The sequence below is a fragment of the Arachis hypogaea genome, chromosome 1 (genome assembly GCF_003086295.3).
Source record: "Arachis hypogaea cultivar Tifrunner chromosome 1, arahy.Tifrunner.gnm2.J5K5, whole genome shotgun sequence".
NCBI classification, from domain to species: Eukaryota; Viridiplantae; Streptophyta; class Magnoliopsida; order Fabales; family Fabaceae; genus Arachis; species Arachis hypogaea.
This window is the reverse complement of record NC_092036.1, coordinates 24,148,860-24,174,574: the sequence shown is the minus strand read 5'-3', so window position 1 is coordinate 24,174,574 and position 25,715 is coordinate 24,148,860. Positions and strand designations below refer to the sequence as shown.

General features: G+C 39.7%; 1 protein-coding gene and 1 non-coding gene across 3 annotated transcripts in view; one reads left to right on the top strand and one right to left on the bottom strand.

The window, feature by feature from the left end:
* The first annotated feature begins 739 nt into the window (after positions 1–739).
* On the top strand, positions 740–847 carry LOC112717303 (small nucleolar RNA R71). Its single transcript, XR_003160616.1, has one exon. It is a non-coding gene; the product is annotated as a small nucleolar RNA R71 (small nucleolar RNA).
* A 2,973-nt stretch (positions 848–3,820) lies between these two features.
* Positions 3,821–25,715, bottom strand: part of LOC112800847 (uncharacterized) — a 37,325-nt gene continuing 15,430 nt past the window's right edge. Inside the window, exon 5 of one of the 2 annotated variants that reach the window (XM_072196560.1) lies at positions 3,821–7,730. In XM_072196560.1, the coding sequence (XP_072052661.1) occupies positions 6,115–7,707 (1,593 nt within the window). In that variant the 5' untranslated portion in view covers positions 7,708–7,730 and the 3' untranslated portion in view covers positions 3,821–6,114. Of the gene's footprint in view, positions 7,731–10,783; positions 11,416–25,715 lie in introns of those variants that run through there. The other variant, XR_011862094.1, reaches the window with a different exon arrangement.

Here is a 25,715-nt window from a genome sequence, read left to right as displayed (position 1 = left end):
CTTTTGGATTTTCTTCTGTATTGCTTGGGAGAGTACTAGGAGGGAGTTCAGTACTTTTCTTGCTCAGCTGACCCACTTGTGCCTCCAAATTTCTAATGGAGGACCTTGTTTTAGTCATGAAACTTTGAGTGGTTTTGATTAGATCAGAGACCATGGTTGCTAAGTCAGAGGTATTCTGCTTAGAACTCTCTGTCTGCTGCTGAGAAGATGATGGAAAAGGCTTGCTATTGCTAAACCTGTTTCTTCCACCATTATTATTGTTGAAACCTTGTTGAGGTCTCTGTTGATCCTTCCATGAGAGATTTGGATGATTTCTCCATGAAGGATTATAGGTGTTTCCATAGGGTTCTCCCATGTAATTCACCTCTTCTATTGAAGGGTTCTCAGGATCATAAGCTTCTTCTTCAGATGAAGCTTCCCTAGTACTGCTTGGTGCATTTTGCATTCCAGACAGACTTTGAGAAATCATATTGACTTGTTGAGTCAATATTTTGTTCTAAGCCAGTATGGCATTCAGAGTGTCAATCTCAAGAACTCCTTTCTTCTGACTAGTCCCATTGTTCACAGGATTTCTTTCAGAAGTGTACATGAATTGGTTATTTGCAACCATTTCAATCAGCTCTTGAGCTTCTGTAGGCGTCTTCTTCAGATGAAGAGATCCTCCAGCAGAGCTATCCAAAGACATCTTGGACAGTTCAGAGAGACCATCATAGAAAATACCTATGATGCTCCATTCAGAAAGCATATTAGAAGGACACTTTCTGATTAATTGTTTGAATCTCTCCCAAGCTTCATAGAGGGATTCTCCTTCCTTCTGTCTGAAGGTTTGGACTTCCACTCTAAGCTTACTCAATTTTTGAGGTGGAAAGAACTTTGCCAAGAAGGCATTGACTAGCTTTTCCCAAGAGTCCAGGCTTTCTTTAGGTTGTGAGTCCAACCATGTCCTAGCTCTGTCTCTTACAGCAAAAGGGAATAGCATAAGTCTGTAGACCTTAGGGTCAACCCCATTAGTCTTGACAGTGTCACAGATTTGCAAGAACTCAGCTAAAAACTGATGAGGATCTTCCAATGGAAGTACATGGAACTTGCAATTCTGTTGCATTAGAGAAACTAATTGAGGCTTAAGCTCAAAGTTGTTTGCTCCAATGGCAGGGATAGAGATGCTTCTCCCATAGAAGTCGGGAGTAGGTGCAGTAAAGTCACCCAGCACCTTCCTTGCATTGTTAGCATTGTTGTTGTTTTCGGCTGCCATAGGTTCTTCTTCTTTGAAGATTTCTGTTAGGTCCTCTACAGAGAGTTGTGCTTTGGCTTCTCTCAATTTTTGCTTTAAGGTCCTTTCAGGTACAGGGTCAGCCTCAACAAGAATGCTTTTGTCCTTGCTCTTGCTCATAAGAAAGAGAAGAGAACAAGAAAATGTGGAATCCTCTATGTCACAGTATAGAGATTCCTTTAGGTGTCAGAGGAAAAGAAAAGTAGAAGACAGAAGTAGAAAATTCGAACTTATCAAAGAAGATGGAGTTCGAATTTTGCATTAAGGAATAGTGTTAGTCCATAAATAGAAGGATGTGAGAAGAAGGGAAGTAATTTTCGAAAATTAAGTAAAAGATTTTGAAAACATTTTTGAAAAACACTAATTGATTTTCGAAAATGAAAGTGGAAAAGAAATCAAGTGATTTTTGAAAAAGATTTTGAAATTAGAAATCAAAAAGATTTGATTGAAAACTATTTTGAAAAAGATGTGGTTAAGAAGATATGATTGGTTTTAAAAAGATGTGATTGAGAAGATATGATTTGAAAAACATTTTAAAAAGATTTGATTTTGAAAATTAATGACTTGGCTATCAAGAAAAGATATGATTCAAACATTAAATCTTTCTCAACAGAAAAGGCAACATACTTGAAATGTTGAATCAAATCATTAATTGATAGCAAGTATTTTTAAAAATAGAAAGAAATTGATTTTGAAAACATATGATTGAAAAGATATGATTTGAAAAAGATTTGATTTTGAAAAAGTTTGAAAACTTGAAAAAAAAATTGCATTGAAAACAGAATCTTCCCTCTTGTGCCATCCTGGCGTTAAACGCCCAGAATGGTGCACATTCTGGCGTTTAACGCCCAAAATGCTACCCTTTTGGGCGTTAAACGCCCAACCAGGTACCCTGGCTGGCGTTTAAACGCCAGTCTGTCCTTCTTCACTGGGCGTTTTGAACGCCCAGCTTTTTCTGTGCAATTCCTCTGCTGTATGTTCTGAATCTTCAATTCTCTGTATTATTGACTTGAAAAGACACAAATTAAAAATATTTTTGGATTTTTAATAATAAGGAATAAGCAAAATGCAACTAAAATCAAATAACAATGCATGCAAGACACCAAACTTAGCAGTTTGTATACTACTGACACTATATGAGACACATAAACACTCAAGTCAAGAGAATTCAAAGATCAGAGCAATGAAATCATCAAGAACAACTTGAAGATCCTTAAGACACATGAATGAATGCATGCAATTGACACCAAACTTAAAATTATACTCTAGACTCAAACAAGAAATTTTTGGATTTTATGATTTTGTAATTTTTTTGTGCTTTTTTCGAAAATTAAGTGGAAAAAGATATCAAAATTCTTAATGAGAATTCCAGGAATCATGCAATGTTTAGTCTAAGACTCCGGTCCAGGAATTAGACATGGCTTCACAGCCAGCCAAGCTTTCAAAGAAAGCTTCGGTCCAAAACACTAGACATGGCCAAAGGCCAGCCAAGCCTTAGCAGATCACTGCTCCAAAAGCAAGATTGATAGAAATCAACAAGCTCTTGTGATGATAAGTTGAAACCTCGGTCCAATGGAATTAGACATGGCTTCACAGCCAGCCAGACTTCAACAAATCATCATGAAACTCTAGATTCATTCTTGAGAACTCTGAAAAAAAATACCTAATCTAAGCAACAAGATGAACCGTCAGTTGTCCATACTCGAACAATCCCCGGCAACAGCGCCAAAAACTTGGTGCGCGAAATTGTGATCAATACTTTTCACAACTCAAATAATCCCCGGTAATGAATCCAAAAACTTGGTATTCAACACCATGGCATAAACACAACTTTGCACAACTAACCAGCAAGTGTACTGGGTCGTCCAAGTAATAAACCTTACGCGAGTAAGGGTCGATCCCACAGAGATTGACCAAGAATGAAGTAAGGGTATGGAATTTATTCGATGGTACTAACTAAATGCAATCTACCTATATGCAACTTATCTAAATGAATGCAATTGCTTGGTCAAAATAAATCAATTCCCAAGAAGCATATATGCACAAGGGCAAAAGGTATTAACAACCATGCCAAACCACAATTGAATTGAGCTATTAAATATTTTTACAAACTTGCACGAAAATAGATGATCATAGGTGGAAACATGTAATCGAGCATCAAACCCTCACCGGTAGTGTTTGCACTCTATTCGCTCAAGTGTTTAGGGTTGATTCTCTCAATTCTCCCCTATTTCATGCTTTCCAAGATTTGTTTTTCTTCTAACAATCAACATATATTTCATGCATGCATACAAGTATCATGAGGTCTTTTCTTTAGGTTGTAATGGGGCTAGGGTCAAGGTAGGATGCATATTTGGTTAAGTGAGTTTGAAATTTGAATCTTTGATAAGCTTAAACTTCCCACCTAACCTATGACATCCTATACAATTTCAAAGCTAACCTAACTACCCATTTCTCACTTTTTCACATACTCATGCATCCCTTTTCATTTCACAACACTCATGCATTGATTTTATTGAGCTACACTTTGCTTTGGGGCATTTTGTCCCCTTTTTATTTCTTTCTTTTTCTTCTTTTTATTTCTTTTTCTATTTTTTTCTTTTCCTTTTCCATATTATTTTTCTTTTCTTTTTCTTTTATTTTTTTCTCATTTTTTTCTTTCTATATACAAGAACCTCAATGCATAAGGTCTATACATTTGATCAATACATGAGCATGTACCCAATTCCCAATATTTACACTAATAATACAAAACTACCCTTTTATTCACCCAATGTCCCAAGGTTCCCACACTTGAATGATACTCACACACACTAGCCTAAGCTAATCAAAGATCCAAAAAAGGACATTTATTGTTTTCCGCTTTAAGGCTTGTAATGTGCTAAATTAAAGAACCAAGTGGGTTAATCGTAGGCTCAAATTGGCTAACAATGGAAGATAAAAGGTAAGGCTATTTGGATAAGTGAGCTAATGAAATGATGGCCTCAATCATATAAATGCATGAATACACAAAATAATGGACATAAAGAATCAAACAAATCAAAGATTACAATCATAGAAGAGAATAATGCACACAAGAATGGAAAAATAAGTGGTTATAAGGTGTAACCACACCATTAGGCTCAAAACTCACAAGCTTGTGTTCTTAGCTCAAAAACATGATCCACAATATATATATATTTCAAGCAAGTTCTATGAAAAGTTTTCACTCAAATCAATTGGTGCCCTATAGATAGAAATCCTTGAAAATTTTCATTATTTTGACTATGCTTATTGTGTATACATATGCAAAAATTAAGAAAATGCAACAATAATCCTAAAAACCTAAAATGAAATGCAAAAGTGTTGGGATTAGAAATTTGTCACCCAAAATCGCCGAACGGTCGGACGACCTCCCCACACTTAAAAGTTTGCACCGTCCTCGGTGCACTCAAAGATGAGCAAGGGGGTACGGCGACTCTCCGGATTGCTACGTGTTTTTAGTCTTGCTTCCATGTTTGCTTGTGGTGCATTGTTCATGAAAAACAAAAATATAACACCATAAGATGAGACAATACAAAATCAAGGAAGCATACTTGTTGGAATGAGGTAAATCACTAGAATTGAGTGAGTGAATGAGTGTGACATTAAGAAATATTAGGTGTGTGAATTCTAAATTGCGCGGTTTAGAACACACATTAAAAAAAAGCTATGTCACCAAAGAAGCATGCACTTTACTCATTCTAGTATGCTTGAGATGCTTTAAGTAAACTTGTAAGGTCAAACAAGCATTAAAGAAGCATGAAAGCATTCAAGTCAAACACATATGGATGCATATGATCATGAAATACCATGCATTAAGGTAAATGCACATCATCATCCATCATCAAGAGGTTGCCTAATCACAAAATAAGGCTCAAATCACATGGTGGCCAAATCATGTAATTCAAGAAGAGTTACAAGCTCGAAGGCAATTCTTATCACTTGGTATTTTTCAAAAGATAAGCATGAAAAACTCAAGACCAAGTAGCAAAATATAACCTCAATCATAGGATCCAACAAAGATTATCTAAGAACATTAATTCTAAATTAGCATTTAGGCAATAAGGAGGCAACAATGTGTAGTAAACAAAGTCAATAATCCAACACTTATGATGAAAGGAGAGAAAATAAATGAAAACAAAACTAAAACTAACTAATTAATTAACCAACTAACTAATTAACTAACTAAAATAAATGGTTATCCATGGTGTTTGGAAGTGTTGGATGAGGGGTAGGAGGAGGGAAGAAGAAAGGAAAAGGAAAGAAATGGAAAGAGGAGAAGAAATGAAATGTGGTGAAGGAAGGAAAGCCGCGCGTACGCGCGCATGCCGCGCGCGCGGATGGTGTATTTCGAGAGTGGCGCGTACGCGCCATGTGCGCATGCGCGCAAGTGGGGTTGTGCCAAAGGCACAACGCGCGCACAGTGCGGGCCTAACTCTCGGGTTAATGCATGGAAGGTGGAACTTCTCAACCCACGCGTACGCGTGCATGGCGCGCTTGCGTGGATGGTCGAAAATGCTCAGTGTACGCGTACGCGTGTAGTGCGCATACGCGTGGATGGTGCTCTGTTTTTCAAAAATTTTTGGTATATTTTTACACCAATCCAAGCATTCCAAACCTCCAAACAGCTACCAAAACACCATAAAACCTTATTTAACATACTAAACTATCAAATGCACTTAACAAACTACCAAAACATGAAATTAAACTAATTCTACCCATATATACAAAAGAGAAAATAAAAAGATTTTACCATGGTGGGGTGTCTCCCACCTAGCACTTTTATTTATTGTCCTTAAGTTGGACTTATGGGGAGCTCCTCATCAAGGTGGCTTGTGCTTGTATTCATCTTGGAACTTCCACCAATGCTTGGACTTCCAATAAGCTCCATCATTCAAGATTAATATCTCCAAGCTTTGATGGAGTTCTTCACAAACCATGGGCTCCCAATGTTGATCCTCATATGTTCCCGGATCCCATATTTTGTCTTCACACCCATCTCCAAGTTGATTATCATTAATCCATGTGGGTGGTGAGCAAGGTGAATTCTCAACAAGGTGACCAAACATCCTTCTAGACCCATGTACTCTAGTTATACACCAACCTTTGCTATCAAGCTTTGGACATGTGACCATAGTGAACCTAGAATGATGCTTCCAACCACTAACCATCTCCTTTTTACTCTTAAAGCCACAAATATATCTAAGTTGACCATCCGTTTCAAGCAAACCATATTCAAGGGGAATAATAAAGCTTGAGTACAAGGAATTTACCCACTTGAATGAGAGAGTGGATGGTGGTGGCTTGGGGAGAGGTATCTCCAATGTGCTTGCAAGCTCTACTCCCTTGTTTTCATCCTTGATTGCCTCCACCTTTTCAAAAACTTTTTCACTTTCAATCCTTTGTTCATCAACTTCATCTAACTCTTCTCCATCACTCAAGTCATAAATGGGAGGTTGAGAGAAATCTACCTCCACATCACTTTCAAATTCATTGGGAGAAGGTTCTTCAAATTCAAAGGATTCTTCACCAAGAATATTGGATGCATGATCTTCATCACCAAGGGAACTCAATTCTTGCTTTACTCCTTCCAAGTCTTCATATGGGATATGCCTTGGAGGTTGTGCACATTCCTCCTCAACATCAACTTCAATCTTCTTGGAGGGGTTTTCTATAACTCTAGGCTCCCATGGAAGTTCCGCATCTCCTAAGTCTTCAACCACTTCTTCCTTTTCTTCAATGGTCATAGGTTCCTCCAATTGTTCTAACACAAAGTAGCATTCCTCCTTTTCCACCGAAGTTTCCAATCTCTCCTTTAAGCTATGCTCCTCTTTAGATTCTCCACATGTAGCTATGGGAGTTTCTTGAGTGTCCAAAAGTTGGGATGCTAGCCAGTTTACCACCTCATCCAAGGCAGTCATGAATTGTTGCACATCCCTTGTCATCTCCTCTTGTCCTTGAAGAAGAACACCGAGGGTTTCATCCATTAGAGATTGGGGTGGATGGGAGGGTTCATCATTTTGGAGAAAGGGTTCATTATAGGAAGGTGGTTCTTCTTGGTAAGGTGGTGGTGTGTATTGAGGTGGTTCTTGGGAGTAGTAATCTTGGAATTGTGGTTCCATGTATGGCTCATATGGTTCAAAAGGAGGTTGGTATGGTGGGTAAGGATCATGGTCATATGGAGGTGTTTGTTGAAAATAGGCTTGTGAGTGTGGTTGAGGGTCATGTTGAGGATATGGATCATAGGCATATGGTGGTGGTTCTTGAAAATCACAAGGAGATTCACCATAGCCATTTGATTGGTATGCATCATAGAATGGCTCTTCTTCATAGTGCATTGGTGGGGGTTGTTGCCATGAGGATTGATCATATGCATATGGCTCCTCCCACCTTTGGTTGTCCCATCCTTGATACATATCTCTATTATAGTCCTCATCACCTACAACATAGTTGTAATCACACTCATAGCCAAAATGAGAATTCATAATGGAAAGAGAAAATAAGGAACAAAAACTAATAAGAAATAATGAAACAAAATACTAAGACTAGCAAAAACTAGCAAGCAATCCAAAAATCAAGCTATTCACAATATTCACATATATACAATAACCAATAACACAACACCATTGCAATTCCCCGGCAACGGCGCCATTTTGACGATTGGATTTTTGACGGTTTAGAATTTCACTAATGAAATCTCGTTGTAAAGTATAGTTTCTAAACCAAACAACAATCCTTTCATACAAAAAGTTGTTTGTCACTAAAACAAACCCCTAAATTTATAAACCGAAGTATTCAAACCTCGGGTCGTTCTCCCTAGGAATTGTAATGAAGTGTTTTGTTATTGGTTGAGTTATTTTTGGGGTTTTGATATGAAGCATGAAAGATAAATGGCAAGAAAGTAAACTAACAACTATAAAAGGCTCTTGGCAAGGTATGAGAACTAGAAGTTCTATCCTAGTTATCCTTCTCAATTGTGATAAGAATTGTTCATTGCTACCACTTAGTTAACCCTTACTAATAAAGGAAAGTCAAGTGGATGAATTGACTTGAGCCACAAGTCCTAGCCAACTCCCAAGGAAAGACTAGCTTTAGTGCACTCCAAACCAATTAGCAATCTCTCCAATTATCAATCAACAAAGGAATTAGATAACTCAAGTGTCACTAATTACTCCACCTAGGCCAAGAGGAACAAAATCTACACTATATCTAGAAGAGACAATTTATCAAACACATAGAATGCAATAGAAGTAAACATTATTAAATGCAAGAATTAAAGGAATCTACAACTACAAAAACAAGAGATCAACAATAGAAAAGTAAGAAGAACAATTATTGTGAATTACCTCTTATTGAATTGGAAGAATGTAGAAAGAACAATACTAGATCTACAACAAAATGTAAGAACAACATAAAGGAAATTATAATAAAAGAATAGAAGAAGATGAATCTAACTACAAGAAATTGAGAAGATAGAAGTAGAAGAAGATGAATTAAAATCTAGATCTAAGAACTAAACCTAATCCTAATCCTAATTCTAGAGAGAAGAGAGAGCTTCTCTCTCTAGAAACTACTTCTAAACTAATCCTAATGTGTGTGTAATGAATTAATGAGTTGGAATCCCCTTTGCACTTCAATCCTTGGCTTTAAATAGCCTCTTTGGCGCCAAAGTTGGTTAGGATTGGGCCCCACAACCCTTCAGAATTCGTTGGCCATGTTTTCATTAAAAATCATAAACCAACACCGACGCGTACGCGCACAGCACGCGTACGCGTTCATGGGGTAATTCGCGGGTGCGCGCGAGCGCCAGGTGCGCGTGCGCGTCCAAGGGCGATTTCAACTTCTTTGACTTTTCATGATTTCTCCACTTGCATGCTTTCCTTTTCACTCCTTTGATCCATTCCTAGCCTTTTCAATCTGAAATCACTAGCAAACATATCAAGGCATCTAGTGGAATCAAAGAGAATTAGATTTAGCTATTTTAAGTCCTAAAAAGCATGTTTTCACTCTTAAGCGCAATTAAGGGAGAAGTTATAAAACCATGCTATTTCATTGAATAAATGTGGGTAAAAGGTGATAAAATCCCCTAAAATCAAGCACAAGATAAACCCTCAAAATGGGGTTTGTCAAAGATCCTTAAGACACATGAATGAATGCATGCAATTGACACCAAACTTAAAATTATACTCTAGACTCAAACAAGAAATTTTTGGATTTTATGATTTTGTAATTTTTTTGTGCTTTTTTCGAAAATTAAGTGGAAAAAGATATCAAAATTCTTAATGAGAATTCCAGGAATCATGCAATGTTTAGTCTAAGACTCCGGTCCAGGAATTAGACATGGCTTCACAGCCAGCCAAGCTTTCAAAGAAAGCTTCGGTCCAAAACACTAGACATGGCCAAAGGCCAGCCAAGCCTTAGCAGATCACTGCTCCAAAAGCAAGATTGATAGAAATCAACAAGCTCTTGTGATGATAAGTTGAAACCTCGGTCCAATGGAATTAGACATGGCTTCACAGCCAGCCAGACTTCAACAAATCATCATGAAACTCTAGATTCATTCTTGAGAACTCTGAAAAAAAATACCTAATCTAAGCAACAAGATGAACCGTCAGTTGTCCATACTCGAACAATCCCCGGCAACGGCGCCAAAAACGTGGTGCACGAAATTGTGATCAATACTTTTCACAACTCAAATAATCCCCGGTAATGAATCCAAAAACTTGGTATTCAACACCATGGCATAAACACAACTTCGCACAACTAACCAGCAAGTGTACTGGGTCGTCCAAGTAATAAACCTTACGCGAGTAAGGGTCGATCCCACAGAGATTGTTGGTATGAAGCAAGCTATGGTCACCTTGTAAATCTTAGTCAGGCAAACTCAAATGGGTATGGTGATATGCGAATAAAACATAAAGATAAAGATAGAGATACTTATGTAATTCATTGGTAGGAATTTCAGATAAGCGTATGAAGATGCTTGTCCCTTCCGTCTCTCTGCTTTCCTACTGTCTTCATCCAATCCTTCTTACTCCTTTCCATGGCAAGCTTAAGCAAGGGTTTCACCGTTGTCAGTGGCTACCTCCCATCCTCTCAGTGGAAATGTTCAACGCACCCTGTCACGGCACGGCTATCCATCTGTCGGTTCTCGATCAGGCCGGAATAGAATCCAGTGATTCTTTTGCGTCTGTCACTAACGCCCCGCCCTCAGGAGTTTGAAGCACGTCACAGTCATTCAATCATTGAATCCTACTCAGAATACCACAGACAAGGTTAGACCTTCCGGATTCTCTTGAATGCCGCCATCAGTTCTAGCCTATACCACGAAGATTCCGGTTAAAGAATCCAAGAGATATCCACCCAATCTAAGGTAGAACGGAGGTGGTTGTCAGGCACACGTTCATAGGTGAGAATGATGATGAGTGTCACGGATCATCACATTCATAAAGTTGAAGAACAGGTGATATCTTGGAACAAGAACAAGCGGAATTGAATAGAAGAACAATGTAATTGCATTAATACTCGAGGTACAGCAGAGCTCCACACCTTAATCTATGGTGTGTAGAAACTCCACCGTTGAAAATACATAAGAACAAAAGTGATCATTGGCTTCGGCCCCAGAGAGGGAACCAGAGGAACCAAGATCAAAATACAATAGTATAATGTCCTACTTATAGAAAACTAGTAGCCTAGGGTTTACACAGATGAGTAAATGACATAAAAATCCACTTCCGGGTCCACTTGGTGTGTGCTTGGGCTGAGCAATGAAGCATTTTCGTGTAGAGACTCCTCTTGGAGTTAAACGCCAGCTTTGGTGCCAGTTTGGGCGTTTAACTCCCATTCTTGTGCCAGTTCCGGCGTTTAACGCTGGGAATTCTGAGGGTGACTTTGTACGCCGGTTTGGGCCATCAAATCTTGGGCAAAGTATAAACTATCATATATTGATGGAAAGCCCAGGATGTCTACTTTCCAACGCCGTTGAGAGCGCGCCAATTGGGCTTCTGTAGCTCCAGAAAATCCACGTCGAGTGCAGGGAGGTCAGAATCCAACAGCATCTGCAGTCCTTTTTAGTCTCTGAATCAGATTTTTGCTCAGGTCCCTCAATTCCAGCCAGAAAATACCTAAAATCACAGAAAAACACACAAACTCATAGTAAAGTCCAGAAAAGTGAATTTTAACTAAAAACTAATAAAAATATACTAAAAACTAACTAGATCATACTAAAAACATACTAAAAATAATGCCAAAAAGCGTATAAATTATCCGCTCATCAACAGCTCTGCTGGAGGATCTCTTCATCTGAAGAAGACGCCTGCAGAAGCTCAAGAACTCATTGAAATGGTTGCAAATAACCAATTCATGTACACTTCTGAATGGAACCTTGTGAACAATGGGACGAATCAGAAGAAAGGAGTTCTTGAGATTGATACTCTGAATTCCATACTGGCTCAGAACAAAATATTGACTCAGCAAGTCAATATGATTTTTCAAAGTCTGTTTGGAATGCAAGCTGCACCAGGCAGTACTAAGGATGCTTCATCTGAAGAAGAAGCTTATGATCCTGAGAACCCTTCAATGGAAGAGGTGAATTACATGGGAGAACCCTATGGAAACACCTATAATTCTTCATGGAGAAATCACCCAAATCTCTCATGGAAGGATCAACAGAGACCTCAACAAGGTTTCAACAACAATAATGGTGGAAGAAACAGGTTTAGCAATGGCAAGCCTTTTCTATCATTTTCTCAGCAACAGATAGAGAATTCTAAGCAGAGCCACTCTGACTTAGCAACCATGGTCTCTGACTTATGAACGTGATGATTATGTGACGCTCATCATCATTCTCACTTATGAACGCGTGCCTGCCAACCACTTCCATTCTACAAGCAAACAAGGCTTGAATGTTTATCTCTTGGATTTCTTAATCAGAATCTTCGTGGTATAAGCTAGAATTGATGGCGGCATTCAAGAGAATCCGGAAGGTCTAAACCTTGTCTGTGGTATTCTGAGTAGGATTCAAGGATTGAATGACTGTGATGAGCTTCAAACTCCTGAAGGCTGGGCGTTAGTGACAGACGCAAAAGAATCACTGGATTCTATTTCAACCTGATTGAGATTCGACAGATGATTAGTCGTGTTGTGACAGAGCGCGTTGAACATTTTCACTGAGAGGACGGGACTGTAGCCATTGACAACAGTGATGCCCAACATACAGCTTGCCATGAAAAGGAGTGAGAAGGATTGGATGAAGACAGTAGGAAAGCAGAGACACGAAAGGGACAAAGCATCTCCATACGCTTATCTGAAATTCTCACCAATGAATTACATAAGTATCTCTATCTTTATTTTATGCTTTATTCATAAATCATCTATAACCATTTGAATCCGCCTGACTGAGATTTACAAGATGACCATAGCTTGCTTCATACCAACAATCTCCGTGGGATCGACCCTTACTCGCGTAAGGTTTATTACTTGGACGACCCAGTGCACTTGCTGGTTAGTTGTGCGAAGTTGTGATAAAGAGTTGAGATTGCAATTGAGCGTATGATAAACCCCATTTGTAGGGTTTATCTTGTGCTTGATTTAGGGGATTTTATAACCTTTTACCCACATTTATCCATTGAAATAGCATGGTTTTATAACTTCTCCTTCAATTGTGCTTAAGAGTGAAAACATGCTTTTTAGGACTTAAAATAGCTAAATCTAATTCACCTTTGATTCCACTAGATGCCTTGATATGTTTGTTAGTGATTTCAGATTGAAAAGGCTAGGAATGGATCAAAGGAGTGAAGAGGAAAGCATGCAAAGTGGAGAAATCATGAAAAGTCAAAGAAGTTGAACTCGCCCATGGACGCGCGCGCACCTGGCGCTTGCGCGCACCTTGCGAATTACCCCATGGACGCGTACGCGTGCTGTGCACGTACGCGTCGGTACTAGTTTATGATTTTTTAATGAAAACGTGACCAACAAATTCTCAAGGGTTGTGGGGCCCAATCCCAACCAACTTTGGCGCCTAAACTGCTATTTAAAGCCAAGGATTGAAGAGCAAAGGGGAGATTGTCTCCCATTAGTTCATTCCCACTCATTAGGATTAGTTTAGAAGTAGTTTCTAGAGAGAGAAGCTCTCTCTTCTCTCTAGGATTAGGATTAGGATTAGGTTTAGTTCTTAGATCTAGATTTTAATACATCTTCTTCTACTTCTATCTTCTCAATTCCTTGTTGTTACATTCATTCTCCTTCCATTCTTTTGTTGTAATTTCCTTTATGTTGTTCTTGTGTTTTGTTGTAGATCTACTTTTGTTTCTTCTACTCTCTTTCAATTCAATCAAGGTAATTCATAATAAATGTGTTTCTTTTGATTGTTCTTGTTAATTCATTTCAATAATTGTTGTTAGATTCTATTCTTGTTATCAATTTACTATACTTTCCTTTTATGCCTTCCAAGTGTTTGATGAAATGCTTGGTTGGATTTTAGAGTAGAGTTTTATGTTCTTGGCTTGGAAAGGTAACTTAGGAACTCTTGAGTTACTAATGTCCAAGTAATTGATAATTGGGATCCATTGACTCTAGTTCTCACTAATTGAATTAGTGGAGAGTTAGGACTTATGGACTAGGATTGATATAGCTCATTTGACTTTCCTTTACTACTAGTTAGAGGATGATTTAATGAGATTAATCCTTGCCAATTCTCATATTGTGGTTAGTGATTAGGATAGAGATCCTTGACCACCAACCCTTGCCAAGACCTTTTTAGGCCTTAGTTTACTTTCTTGCCATTTATCTTTCATGTTTCTTATTAAAACCCCAAAAATAACTCACAACCAATAACAAAACACTTCATTACAATTCCTAGGGAGAACGACCCGAGGTTTGAATACTTCGGTTATTAATTTTAGGGGTTTGTTACTTGTGACAAACAATCTTTTGTATGAAAGGATTATTGTTGGTTTAGAAACTATACTTGCAACGAGAATTCATTTGTGAAATTCTAAACCGTCAAAAATCCAATCATCAAAATGGCGCCGTTGCCGGGGATTTGCAATGGTGTTGTGTTATTGGTTATTGTACATATGTGAATAGTGTGAATAGGATTGTCTTTTGCTTGTTTTCTAGTTTTTGTTAGTTTTATTTTGTTTTTCCACTATGAATTCTCACTTTGGCTATGAGTTTGGTTCTAATTGTGTTGTAGGAAATGTGAACTTCAATGATGACGCTCATTGTGGATGGAACACTCCAAGATGGGAGGAGCCTCAAGGAATTGATCACTCCTATTGGCAACAACCTCCGGACACTTATAGGTATAACTCTCATCCTAATGCATGTCAATTCAATAGCTATGGTGACTCCTTTTATGATAATCAAACACCACCATATGCCTATGAACCTTATCCTTAACATGAACCTCAACCATACTCACAAGCCTCTCCATACCAAGAACCTTCCTATAATCCGTATCCACCATATGACCAATCACCCATACCATATTCTTATGACCTTTATGAGCAAAAACCTATAGAACCACCACAACTCTATCATGATTATTACCAAGAACCACCTCAATACTCACCATCTCCACAATTCTACGAAGAAGAACCACCTTCCTACCATGAACCCTCTCTCCAAAATAATGAACCTTCTTACTCACCCCAAACCCCAATAGACGATCCTCTCACTTTGTTACTTCAAGGACAAGAAGCCATGAAGCGGGATACACTTGAGTTTGTGACCAATTTGACCAAGGTGGTGCATACTTTAGCCCACCAATGTTTGAAGACTCAAGGTACTTCCGTGACCACATGTGAAAGGTTAAAAGAAGAGCAAAGCATGAAGGAGAAATTGGAAAATCCGGTGGAGAAGGAGGAGTCAAATTTTGTGTTGGAACAATTGGAGAAGCCTATGATCATTGAAGAGAAGGAAGAGGTGGTTGAAGATTTAGGAGATGTTGAAAGTCCATGGGAATGTAGCATCATGGAGAACTCTTCCAAGAAGCTTGATATTGATGTTGAAGAGGGTGTGCAACCTCCAAGGCATGTCATAGTTGAAGACTTGGAAGAGGTTTATCAAGAGATGGATTCAATCATGGATGAATTTCTATCTACAATCGAATCCTCTCCCATTGGACATGGAGTTGAAATTATAGAAGAGTGTGCACAACCTCCCATACCCTTGGTGAGCAATACGAAAGAGAGTGAATCGAAAGAGAGCTACCAAGAGGAAAAAGTTGGCATGGTGTATATTGAAATTGAAGAATATGAAGAGGTTGATCAAGAGATGGATTTATTCATCAATGAATTCCTATCCAAAATTGAATCACCTCCCATTGGGCAAGAAATCAAGGTTCTTGAAGACAACACCAAGCCAAGTGATGAAAGGGAAAAGATTGAAATTGAAGAAGCTAGTGAAGAGGTGAAGATAGTCAAGAAAGAGCACGAGGGAGTGGAGCTTGCAAGATCATTAAAACCACCCCTTCCCAAGTCACCATCCAACACCACAGTCAAGTGGGTAAAACTCTTATCCCTAAGCTTTAATTTCTCACTTGAATATGGTTTAATTGAAAATGATGGTCAACTTAGAGCTCTTTGTGGAGTTAAGATTAGGAAAGAGTTGTGTAGTGGTTGGAAACGTCATTCTAAGCTCATGACGGCTGTAAGCTCAAAACTCAAGAGCAATGTTTGGTGTAGAACCAAATTGCATAGGTCTAGGAAGTTGTTTGGAAGTTTCTTTGAGAATTCCAAGGCCATGCCACCCGGATGGAATAATGATGACCAACTCAAGGACGGGTGTCAAAACAAAGTGTGGGACCCCGGATCGCACAAGGAAAATCAAATTTGGGAGCTCATAGCTTGTGCGAAACTCCATCAAAGCTTGAAGATGTTAAAATTGAAGAATGGAGCTTATTGGAGATTCAAGCATTGGTGGATGTTCAAGGATAGCTTCAAGCACAAGCCACCTTGAGAAGAGCTCCCATAAGTCCAACTTAAGGACAATAAACAAAAGTGCTAGGTAGGAGACACCCCACCATGGTAAAATCCTTTCATTTTCTCTTTTGTACATATTGATAGAATTAGTTTAAATTCATGTTTTGATTAGCTAGTTAAGTATATTTGGTAGTATAATATGTTAAATAAGGTTTTATGGTGTTTTGGTAGCTGTTTGGAGATTTGGAATGCTTAGATTGGTGCAAAAACATAGGAAAATTTTGAAAAACAGAGCACCATCCACGCGTACGCGCACTGCGTGCGTACGCGTGCAACAAGCATTTTGGACCATCCACGTGCGCGCGCAATGCGTGCGTACGCGTGAATTGAGAAGTTCCACCCTCCATGCATTTTCCAGAGAGTTGTGCCTGCGCCACGCCAACGTTGTGCCTTTGGCACAAACCTATTCGCGCGCACGCGCACATGACGCGTGTGCGCCACTCTCGGAATAATCCTTCGATGCGGACGTACCCTGTACGCGTACGCGTCGGGTCCATTGCACCACAACCCACGCACGCGCGCCATGTGCGCGTACGCGCGAATCCCCTTTTCTCAACACTTCTCTTTTCTTCCCCTCTTTCCATTTCTTTCCTTCTCCTTTCTTCTTCCCTTCTTCTACCCCTCATCCAACACTTCCAAACACCATTGATAACCATTTATTTTAGTTAGTTAATTAGTTAGTAAGGTAGTTAATTAGTTAGTTTTAGTTTAGTTTTCATTTCATTTTTCTCTGTTTCCATTATAAGTGTTAGATTATGGATTTTGCTTACCGTATATTGCTGCTTATTACTAATTGAATGCTATCTTAGCATAATTGTTTTAAATATTCTTTGTTGGACTCTATTATTGAGGTTATATTTTGCTACTTGGTTTTGAGTTCTTCATGCTTACCTTTTGAAAAATACCAAGTGATGAGAATTGCCTTCGAGCTTGTAACTCTTCTTGAATTGCATGATTTGGCCACCATGTAATTTGAATCCTTTTCCTCGATTAGGCAACCTCTTGATGGATGATGTTGTGTATTTACCTTAATGCATTGTATTTTATGATCAGCGTACCATGTTGATGGCGCCATTGATGATCACAATTTCGTGCACCAACCGTCTACATAGAGGTTCCATTCTGTGACGGTTTCCAGGACATCTGTGAATTCTGCGATAAAGTCGGCCAGATACTGTGATTTGATGGCTGTCTGAGCTTCATACTGGAGGTCGAATTCTGACAGCTCGACTGCTCATTGTAGAATTCTGCCTGCTAAATCTATTTTCTGCAATATTCCTTTTAGGGGCTGGTTAGTTCGAACCTTAATGGTGTGAGCCTGGAAGTAAGGGCGGAGTTGTCGGGATGTTAAAATGAGAGTATAGGCGAATTTTTCTATTTTCTGGTAGTTCATCTCGGATCCCTGTAGTGCTTTGCTGATGAAGTATATGGGTTGTTGTCCATTCTCGTCTTCTCTGACTAGTGCTGAGGCTATTGCCCGGCTTCCTACTGCGAGATATAATATGAGTGGTTCTCCTTCTCGTGGTCGAGATAAGATAGGTGGCCGTCCTAAGAACTTCTTAAAGTCTTGGAAGGCTTGCTCACATTCTGTTGTCCATTCGAACTGTTTTCCCTTTCTTAAAGTAACATAGAAGGGGAGAGATCTTATCGCAGCTCCTGCTAAGAATCGGGATAGGGCGGCCAATCTCCCATTGAGTTGCTGTACTTCTTTGACATAGGTTGGGCTCTTCATGTTGAGGATGGCCTGACACTTGTCTGGATTTGCTTCAATTACTCTTTGTGTGAGCATGAAACCTAAGAATTTGCCCGCCTCTACTGCAAAGGTGCATTTCACGAGATTGAGTCGCATGTCATGCTTTCTTATGGTGTTGAAGACTTGGGCCAGATCGGACAATAATGTCTCTTCGCTTTGTGTTTTTATTAGCATGTCGTCCACATAGACTTCCATGACCTTTCCGATGTGATCCGAGAAGACTTTATTCATTAGCCTTTGATAAGTAGCTCATGCATTCTTGAGACCGAAAGGCATCACAATGTAGCAGTAATTTGCTTTCGGTGTTAAGAACGAAGTCTTTTCTTGATCTGGTGGGTACATGGGGATTTGGTTGTACCCCGAGTAAGCGTCCATAAACGAGAGATATCTATATCCGGAGGAAGCATCTACCAGAGCGTCAATACTTGGGAGTGGATATGGATCTTTTGGATAAGCTTTGTTGAGATCGGTGTAATCGGTGCACATTCGCCACTTCCCGTTTGATTTTTTCACCAAGACGACGTTGGCTAGCCATAGTGGGTATTTGACTTCTCTTATGAATCCTGCTTCCAGTAGTGCTTGTACTTGCTCTTCCACAGCCTGGGATCGCTCTGGCCCGAGTTTTCTTCGTCTCTGCTGTACCGGCCGAAATCCTGGATAGACCGCCAACTTATGGCTCATTAGCTTAGAGTCTATTCCTGGCATGTCTGGGACTTTCCATGCGAAGAGATCAACATTATCTCGTAAGAATTGTATTAGTAATTCTTTTGAATCTTCTCTTAGGATTGTGCCGATATTGGTTGTTTTTTCCGAAGTATCCCGGATCTGAATCTTCTCTATCGCACCTTCTGGTTGTGGACGAAGCTCTTCTCGTTGTTGGGCTCCGCCCAGCTCGATTGTGTGGAACTCTTCTCCCCTGCCTCTGAGATTTAGGCTTTCGTTATAACAGTGACGTGCCATCTTTTGATCTGTTTTTATCGTGGCTATTCCTTTCGTAGTGGGGAATTTCATACATAGATGTGGGGTCGAGACTATCGGGCCAAGTTGGTTGAGTGTTGTCTGACCTATGAGAGAATTGTAAGCTGAACTTACATCGACCACGATGTAGTCTATTCTGAGGGTCCTGGATTGGTTCCCTTTTCCGAAGGTTGTATGTAGTGGTATGTATCCCAGCGGTTGAACCGGGGTATCTCCTAGTCCGAACAGATTGTTTGGATATGCTTTAAGTTCCTTCTCTTCTAAGCCGAGTTTATCGAAGGCTGTTTTGAATAAGATATCGGCGGAACTCCCTTGGTCTATTAAGGTGCGGTGTAGATTGGCGTTTGCCAATATGATAGTGATGACCATGGGATCGTCGTGTCCTGAGATGATGCCGGAGGCGTCCTCTTTAGTGAATGTTATTGCTGGGATGTTGAGCGCTTCCTCCTTTCCCTTGACATGATATACTTCTTTGAGATATCTTTTGCGAGATGATTTGGAGATCCCACCTCCTGCAAATCCGCCATGTATCATGTGGACATGTCTCTCTGGTGTCCGAGGTGATCGTTCAGTTCGCTCGGTATCTTCATCCCTTCGTCTCTTTCTTTGATCATCATCTCGGGTGGCCAGAAATCGATCTAATTTTCCTTCTCTTACTAATTTCTCTATGATATTTTTAAGTCGAAGCATTTGTTTGTGGAGTGTCCACGGACTCGATGGTATTCACAATATTCCTTCCGGTTTCCTCCTCCCTTTTTTCCTTTGAGTGGCCGAGCTGGGGAGATTTTTTTTGTATGGCAGACTTCTTTGTATATCTCGACCAGGGATGCCCTGAGAGGAGTGTAATTGTGGTATTTTTTGATTTTCTTCCCTTGTCGATCTTCTTTTTTCTTGGATTCCTTGTCTTTGTCTCGGTAGGAGGTACCCGATTTTGAGGTCTCTCCTAACCGAGTGTTTTCTTCCATGTTGATATATTTTTCTGCTCATTCCTGTACTTCGTCTAAGGAGGTTGGGTACTTCTTTGATATAGATTGGCTAAAAGGTCCTTCTTGCAGGCCGTTGATGAGTCCCATGATGGCGGCTTCTGTTGGTAAACTTTGTATGTCCATGCACGTTTTGTTGAATCTTTCCATGTAGTTGCGGAGGCTCTCCCGATCTCCTTGTTTGATCTCTAGTAAGCTGGGGGCATGCTTGGCCTTATCATTCTGAATGGAGAATCTGGCAAGGAATTTTTTAGCTAGGTCATCAAAGCTTGAGATGGACTTTGGGGGTAGGTTGTCGAACCATCGAATTGTTGTCTTTGTGAGAGTTGTTGGAAAGGTTTTACAGCGAACAGCATCTGGGGCGTCGGTAAGGTACATTCTGCTTCTGAAGTTGCTGAGGTGGTGGTTGGGGTCTGTGGTGCCATCGTATAGGGTCATATCTGGGAGTTTGAAGTCTTTTGGAATTTTGGTTTTCATGATTTTCCTGGTGAACGGGTCTTGTTCTTTACGTGAATTTTCTTCAGGATTGGCCTGGGGGACTTTTAATTTAAGATCGGTTTCCAATTGCTGTAGTTTTTCTTCCGATTCTCGATGTTGCCGCACCTCTCTTTGTAGATCTTTTCCGATTTCTCGTTGTTGTTGGGTTTCTTTTTCGAGTTGTTTTAGGCGATCTAGGAGCGCTTCTATTGCCCCGGAATTTGGTGAGTCTTTGTCCTTGTTGGTTTTCGGGGTATCTTGTAGCATGACATCCGCGTTTTTGTGCGGTGTTCTATCTTCCAGACCTGAATCGTGGTGGTTGTCATGGTCGTCCGCCATGGTGATGGGATGACTTCCAGGTTCCCCGGCAACGGCGCCAATGTTCCGGGGATTACCTGAAACTGTAGGTCAATCTCAGACGAGATCTTCTGTGCTGGTCGGAGCCGACGTGTCCGGCAGGTGTATAGCGGCCGGAGCTGGTGTGTCCGACTTGCTGGACTCGGTGATGATGCTGATCCTTCGTCCCCGGAGGGTGGGGGGTACCTGCAAGGGACTCCGATGCTTAAGTTAGCAAGAGTATTAAGCAGGTATCGAGTAGAATCAGAGTATGAGTTATACCTGGGTGCTCTAGTGTATTTATAATGGTGAGATGTGACCTTCTGTGGATAAGATAAGTTAGTTATCTTATCTTATCTATATCTTGAGGTGAGGTCATCTTATCTTCAAGGAAACCGCCCTTCTCCTTGTAGGCTTGGGCTGCTCTTGGATTTGGGACGTGTTCGTCTATTTGGGCCCTTTGTTTGGGCTTTCCTGTGACTTGGCCGAGCTCTTTCAGAAGAGGCCGGGTTATCCTGACCTAAAGAGGTCGGTCGCTTTGTCTGTCGAACATCCCGGGTCGGACAGCTCGACCCAGGGTATAAACAGGATCTAAGTCAAACCGAGTCATGTAATCATTTACTTCTTTCAAAGCCATTTCCTTTACTTAGGCAAAACCAACTTCAACCCCCATGATAAATTCTAGAACGTTTCAACTGTTCAAAATTGTTTTAGTCTTGTAAGAATTCAAAACTCAAAGAGTACTTAAAACATTTCTCAAAACATTTCAAAATGAAACTTGTCAATAGGCATTCAGGTTCTTTCAAAGTCATTGAAACTTCTTTAATTGAAACCCCCAATTCAAATTCAAAGGCATAAACCCTTTTCACATTCAAACAGCTTTAAAATACAAGTTTCATCTAAATAACCTTCTCCTGAAAGAGATACAAGGCCTTTCTTAAGAAGCAAGACTAAATCACAATTTCCGCTTTAATAACTCATTTCAAAAGCACGAATCATCCTTTTCTTGATAATTCAAATAAAATAGTTGAAGTCTTTAACTCAACATTTTTCCAAACAACATTTCTATAAGGACTCGGATTTTATAGAAATTTCGGCAGCACCTCCCCTAAAACTTGGACTTTGCCACCTGGTTCGGGTCCCAACTAAACCGTTCCTCATTCCTTTTCAACAACTCAAAACCAGAAATCAATTCAAAAACAAGGTAAATCCAACAGTCGCCTCAGTGGCATATCTCAAGGAAATTATTTCAAAATCAACTCGATATCAACCGATTTAACTCATTTCCAAAGCTTTAAAGAATCGGTTAAGCAACAAATCATTTATCAAAACCAAATCAATTAAAGCAAACCAGGCTTAATTTTAAGAGTATTCTATCTTTCACATTATCAAGAGAGTCAACTCAGCTCAAATTAATCCCCAACGGATTAAACTCAAATTTTAAATATTTAAAGAATCAACTACAAACATTCCATTTCACAAAGCCGCACAACAAAATCAGCCAACAAACATTCATAAGCTTTTGAGACAATCAAATAATGCATAAGGCCGATACAATTACCAAATACACGTTGCATCACATCAGTATCCATATATAATAATTCCAATAATAAACTATAGTTTTCGGAAAGCACCCCTACCTCAACACACAAATCCATAACCCAAACGTCTCAAAGTCCTTTATGCCTCAACTCAAAATCACCGGCAACCAAAACCTCAGTTCCCAGCCACTTTCGCAATAACCATAGCAACACTAATCGCAACATATAATAATCAGGACTCGACCCCACGTTACCAAAACTCATTATTAACCAAACACAACCGAAAACTAACGCGAGACTTTTCGAAACATAATTTCTTACTGAAATAATACAATTAGGCAGCTACGATTTCGAACAGGCCCGGCAACAACTCCGGCGGCGGCTAGAAGCTCTGGTGGATCAAATATAAAAACCACGCAGCATTAAAACCTTCTCAAAATCCAAAAAGGTAGAAACCTCAATTAAAATCCTTACCGGAAAAGTGTTCTTCAACGGCAGAGTCTCGGCCGCAGAGCCCGTGGTTCAGTAGCAGCAATACTCTCCTAGTGGCCCCATCCTGCAGCAACTCCAAATCGACAACAACAGCTCTAACGGACAGAACGGCACCAAGGATAACCATTAAACAGAGGCAGAATAAACCAAAATGGAGCAAGAGCAGCAGCTGTTGTAGGACCTTACCAGGCACAATGGCGCTAGCCCTAATCTCGTCTTTTTTTTTTTCGCAACAAGCTCCAACACGGCTCCAGAAGTTCTAACAGGGCACGGCGGCGGCGCTTTCCTTCCGACGCGTCTTACCGACGGCAAGAATGGCGGCGGTCAAAGTGCAACAGCAATGGAGGTCAAGTGCGGCGGCGGCTCCACAGGCGGCGGTGACAGCGGTGGCTTCACTTTCCCCGCGCTCTTGCTTCTCTGTTGGTGGCTGTAGGTCGCACTCCCTTCAGTTAGCAGTTCTGTCTCCGACGCGGCGCAAGGATGATCAGCGATGACGGCCAGATCTCCAGCGACGGCACGAGGATGCACGGCGGTGGCTTCTGCAGCAGCTCCTCGCGAGCGCTCTCTCCCTTCTCCTCCATCGATGGTGACAATGACAGCACTGGCGGCGAGGCGCAGCGGGCTGAGCACGGCGACGAGGTCCCTTTCGCTCTCCTCCGTTCAACAATCAGAGATCGCCCCCTCTCTTTTTCTCCCTCAATCTGCTTCCACGGAACCCCTCCCCTGCTTCCCCCGTCTCTCTTTCCTTTGTTCAGCTTGCAGCTGCTGCTGCTGTAGGGTTAGGTGCGCATTGTGTGTATTGGTTCAGGGGAACCGGGTAACCGGGTAGGGTTTTAGGGTTAGAGTTGTGTGTGTTGAGTTTTAGGATTAGGGTAAAATTGGGTACAAGGGTAATTTTGTAATTTCAATTAAAAATAGGGATAATATAATAATTAGAAGTAAATTCTAATCCAACAATAATAATGTGTAAAATACTAATTTGCTCATCAATTTCACAAATTATTTTCGATAAAATGTTCAAATCCAATAATTATAAAATTGGATAAAAATCTCAATTTATTTTCAAATTCGATCAATCGAAACTTGCTTTAATTTTCTTTAATAAAGAAATATTTGAAATTAAAGCTACAGAAATACTGAATTTGAAATTAGCTCATGATATCCCTTTTTCAAAGGTTCTGGGTCTCACATTCTACCCACCTTATAAAAATTTTCGTCTTCGAAAATTGATACAAAACAAAAAAAATCTTATAACAGTTCACCCTTGAACACAGTTAGGGAAAAAGCAAAAATATCTCAACATATAAACATATATACAATTTTCAAATACTTGGATGGTCGTATACATAAGATGCAAAGGTAGGAGTGTGATTTCAAGGCAAACGTTGCAAGATAGGCTCCATGCAAAAGATGACATGGTTCAAACATGTGATAGTAAAGGGAAGGCGTCGAAGGCTATAAAACATGATGGGGTTAAAATGAAGTATTCAACATCCGCACACTAATCTCATATCAACCTCAAGGCTTCCACTTTCCAATTCCATCAAGCACTTTACAATCCCCATATCCGATCATAAGCCTAACGATCGCAAACCTGTTCGCATGGAACAAAACACCGACATCTCTTAACATTGTACACCTACCGCTTCAACTTCTGTATACACATATCACGTCTTAAAGAACTAACGCATCGCGTTACTACATCTACAAGTCGCACGTGATATCAAACAATTCTCGAGTCTACTCAGAAGAATACAAGATCTTAGAAAAGAGAGACAATTGTTAAGGGTAATACTCATAGATTTAAGGGATTGTATCCAAATTCCAAATAAACAGATACGCCCAAACAATGACGTTTGCTAGAAATAAATCAATTGACAACTTCAAAGATAACCCTTGGATCAAAGAAGTTCAATAGGATCAATAGGAAGAAAACTAGCGCATCAGTTTGAAACAAACTCAAGCTAAGTCGAAGAAGTATGAGGTTTATAGAAAAGAATATCTCAGACCCAAGACAAAGCTCACAGAACTCAAGAGCACGATTACAAATACTTTCGAATACATTGTTCATGAAAGAGTCGAAAACTTGCAGAAAAACCACTTTGCAGTCTAGAAGAAAAGTTGAGCAACAAACATCCTTCGAGAGAGTAGCAAAAGCATAAATGTGGCTTTACTTCAATACAATTTCATGTTGAAGTAGATCATATAGGGTTTTAAAAACAAAATGCACACAAGTTTGGCTAAGAGCTAAAATATTTCCTCAAATATTTTAGAGGATAGTTAGGTGCCCAACTCAATCCAAAAGTAATTCATAAAAAACTCGGAAGTAATCAAGTGCTGGTTCAAAAATTCTCAAAGTCCATACTCAAACAAGCGTGTATAACATTTATAGCAAGGACAAAAGAGGAAGTTAAACTTTCTTTAGAAAAGAAACTCTGAGGTAAAAATTTGCTTACAATTTGGTAAAAAAAATAAGTGGTGTGTTACAAACGAACCGATTTCCACTAAACAAGGAAGCTTTCCAAAACCTCATTTAAAATAGTGCATGCCAACTTTAAATTAACTTCATCAAAATTGAACAATGGTTTCAATCTCAATCAAGTAAAAGAAAATGAATTCCGTTTAATATTTCTTCAAAGAGAATTCAAAACTTCTTTAAAAGGTTCAAAACAAGACTCCAAAAGTGTTCTTGAAATCACCACCTCAGAAGAACATTCAAGAAATTTAAGATGTACTAAAAAGGAGTCAGGCCATACGAGAAAAGATCTTAAATCAAGATAGTTCAAATAAGATCCACTAGGCATGAGACATCAAACAAGCTTTTATTTGATTCAAAAGAATACAAAAGTCATAGGAAAAGACAACCCAATCATTAGTAAT